This window comes from Epinephelus moara, chromosome 2, assembly GCF_006386435.1.
Source record: "Epinephelus moara isolate mb chromosome 2, YSFRI_EMoa_1.0, whole genome shotgun sequence".
Lineage (NCBI taxonomy): Eukaryota > Metazoa > Chordata > Actinopteri > Perciformes > Serranidae > Epinephelus > Epinephelus moara.
Window position 1 is genome coordinate 1,814,221 of NC_065507.1, and position 3,950 is coordinate 1,818,170.

Here is a 3,950-nt window from a genome sequence, read left to right on the forward strand (position 1 = left end):
CACCCTGGACAGGTCACCAGACTATCATAGGGCTGACACATAGAGACAGACAACCATTCACACTCACATTCACACCTACGGACAATTTAGAGTCACCAATTAACCTGCATGTCTTTGGACTGTGGGAGGAAGCTGGAGCACCTGGAGGAAACCCACGCTGACACAGGGAGAGCATGCAAACTCCACACAGAAGGGCACAGTCTAATTTATGCAATAACCCACCATTAAGCTCAACAAAAACTAGTTTGGCGTGAAATCACACTGTCTCCCTTCAACTCTCTGCTAGATTCAGGTTTACCAGGCCTCAAGCTCAAGAAACCCTCTGGTGCTGGCAAAGCAGAAGCACGAGCACGTGGGCGTGCAAAAACAAAAAAATACCAAAAAAATAAATAAATTGTGGACGGGATGCCCTTTTTTCCTCTGGAGTACCTGCCTTGGAAAATGTCTGTGCCCTGGACAGCTGCCTGGATGGACATCTGAGATCACAGAGTAAGTGCTAAGATACTTTTCTTTTTTATTTTCTGAGTCAGCAGCAGCTGAACTTGTTACAGATTTAAATGTCCTCAGTCATGTGGATCATGATGTTTATCTTGCTGTGGTATTATTTCAACACAAGTTATTAAACATACATACATACTCATGTAATATAGGGACTGGTGGACTGTGTATCCTGTCCAGAGGTTCCTCACATATCACCACACACACACACACACACACACACACACACACACACAAATATCCTGACAGCTTCTTTCAGCTCTCTGTCTCCCTTCTAAAAAGTCTCAGATCATTAAAGCAGCGTCCTACCTGAGCTCCAGAGAGACAGAAACACAATCAGCGCTCTGAGATCCATGTCCACTCAGTGTCCCTGTCACTGTGTCTTCTTCATGTGCCGTCTCTGCTCTTTATATCACTTTATCACACAGCCCCAGCCCTCTCACAGAATTTTTTAAACCATTTCCTGTACACATTGACTGTGGGCTGTTTCCTCTCAAAGCATCAAATACTTTATCAGGGAAATATGTAAATTCAAATAATATTGATACTTAACACTGTAAAAAGTAACAAGTCATTTCCACCGAAAAAAGTAGGTTTCCATGCTGCCTTAAAACTTTAGGTTGGTCAGAATTTCCATGTGGGAAAAATCCAGGAAGTAAAGCAAACGTTGAAGAAGAGTACACTTGCAAATAAATGTGACACTTTCTAATGTCACAATGGAGGGACAACTACGCAGGTTGATTTTAGTGCTGCTCATCGTGGACTATATTGCTGTCATTGTTCATTTTAGTCAAACCATACAGTTTGAAAACGAGGCGCGGCTCCAACTAGAAAACAATGTTTTGATGCATTGGATGTTTTGTATTAATAATCTGATTCTGCAAAATAAAGTTTCTTAAATAAATGTGGTTCAGTAAAATATGGTTTAAAAAAGACCCTATGAAGTTTTCCTGCCTTTGAATATTTAGGTTTAACTTTATTCCTAATTTGAGATTCTTCTGTTAGATATCATGAGTTATACACTTTATAATCTCTTCTGTTAGATATCATGAGTTATACACTTTATAATCTTTACACAATGAGTTTGTTGTCCGATCACACATATTGTTTTATGTCCTTGTCATACCTATCTTATATTTTTCAGTTTCTGCCACTTTATGTGCAGGTTTGTCACAATATATAACAATTCTTATTTTATTTCCTTTCTATTTATTTGGCATTGAACCTTTTTCTTGTTCCTAAATATGTTAACTATTCATACAATTATGTTATTTTCATTTGCAATTTCTGTCAATATGTTGTTGTTTTTGTCTAGTAGAGCTAACAATATATCATGTGACCTGTGTCACATGACCCTCACATGAGCTCTAAAATTGCACACCTGTTTCCAATGCTTTTTAAACACTGATGAAGACTTTCTAGTCAAAACATGGTTTATCCATGTATTAATAAAGGGTTTTTAACTACAGTCAGAGTGCTTTGGATACTTTTTTGGACTGCTCACTTGTAGTATGTATTTTTACACTGAGTGAGCTGGTCAGTTGTTGTTTTTTATCTTTAAGCACAATATTTCCCTCTGAGATGTCGAGAAGTAGAAGTAGCAGAAAATGGAAATATTCAAATAAAGTACAGCAGAACTGTAAAGTACATGAGTAAATATATTTTCCACCACTGTTGCATATTAATACTGCCAGTTTGTGCTTTGATGCTTCTGATGTTGTTGAAGCACAACATTTTATTGGCATCATTTTGCACAATACGTTCTAAAAACAGAGAGAGTTTAACACCCTGACTTTGAGGTGGTTAGATATCAAGTTGTTATGGTGAAGACATGACTTAAAGCCATCAGTTGCGACACATCAGCTTCCTCACCATCTTTTTATCGTCTCATCAGATTTATGTGGTTTGTATCAACAGTCATGCATCTATGTTGGATGTACTGATGTAAAGCTGCTGTTTCCAATTGCATTTTATAATGTTTGACACGTTCAATGATCTACCAGTGTAGTGTAAAAGTCCAAACCCTCATTAGGTGTTACCCTCATTAGGTGTTAGACCATATAAGTTGGGTAAGATACAAATAGTTATATAACCATGTTAGTGTGTAGACTTTTACAAAAACTAATACTGCATCTATGTGTAATATGCAATATAACGGTGTGAACTCTTAGTGACATATATAACCTATCACGCTCTGTGTAATGATAAGCACATGCACTCATATGACATATACTCACATGATATTATGAACTTACAGAGAACTTCCTATAATCCACCATACATTGTGTAATGATATAATGCAATAACCTACACACACATGATGTTGTGAACTTACAGTGACACTCATACAAGTTACCACGTGCTGTGTGAAGTTAAGAGTTATATTACACTCACTTTGTGAAGTTAAGAGTTATATTACACTCACTTGATTGTACTGCCTAATGCACTTAAGAGTTATATTACACGGGAAAGGACACACACACACACACTCAAATGATTGTATTACTTAATGTACATGTAATTAGTCATATTACACGGAAGCATGAGGGACTGTCGCTTGTGAGTCCCCAGAGATCACATGTTTTTAAAAAATAGAGTGAGAGCGATTCCGGAAATACTGGTGGCAGATTCCAGTTTGAGCCAGAACAAAGGCAAAGTCTGCTACCAGTAAAAACGGATCGAAATGGGAAGGACTACAGAAATGGGTGGAGATCTCTTCGACCTCCACCAGCATATAAGCCAGAGCACCGAAAGCAGAAGTCAGTCGTCCTCCGGAGGCTGACTCATGAGTTTGTCTGTGTTGTTGCCTGTGAACACAATAAACTCGATTGCATCAGATTCTGCCTCTCTCCAGTGCTTTTTTAAGTACCTGCCAGCCGAACCTAAGATACTGAATTGACAACAGAAGACTTTTTAGAAGAAACAAGGAGGACAAGATCGGGAGCCGCCAGGCCCAATTCCAGGCACCGATTTTTGTCACTTCACCAGTCATTTTCCTAAATTTCAGGCCTTGCAGCACTCAGTAAATTATTGGACCCCGCCATCCAGACTGGAGATGAAAGCTCATCCTGCAGCAGAGAGAAGAGTTGAATCCAAACTTATCTGAATTCATGTGTTGAGCAACAGTATTAGTCAGTGGTGTAGTGTAAAAAGTTAATCCCTAATCAAGTAAAAGTGATATACTGCATAAATTGATTGAGAAACAATGTAAAAGGTTTAAGAGACTGATTGAGATGCATATTACAGAGTTATGAGTTGATATTGTATCTACACTAAAGAGCACATATGTAACATACCATGTTCTGTTCATGAAAATACACACACACACTCAAATGTTTGTATTACCTAACACACATAAAGGTTTATATTGCATAAGAGCACAAAGGACTGCATAAAGAAAGTCCCTAAGATTCACATGTTTTTTAAAAATAAAGTGAAAGCAAAAGCGAAGC

At 38.0% G+C, this 3,950-nt stretch overlaps 1 protein-coding gene across 1 annotated transcript in view; it reads right to left on the bottom strand.

Annotated features, from left to right (window-relative positions):
- Nucleotides 1-853, bottom strand: part of LOC126400799 (scavenger receptor cysteine-rich type 1 protein M130-like) — a 17,149-nt gene extending 16,296 nt beyond the window's left edge. Inside the window, exon 1 of the mRNA XM_050061761.1 lies at nt 808-853. Within this exon, the coding sequence (XP_049917718.1) occupies nt 808-853 (46 nt within the window). The remainder of the gene's footprint in view (nt 1-807) is intronic.
- Nucleotides 854-3,950: the final 3,097 nt, after the last annotated feature.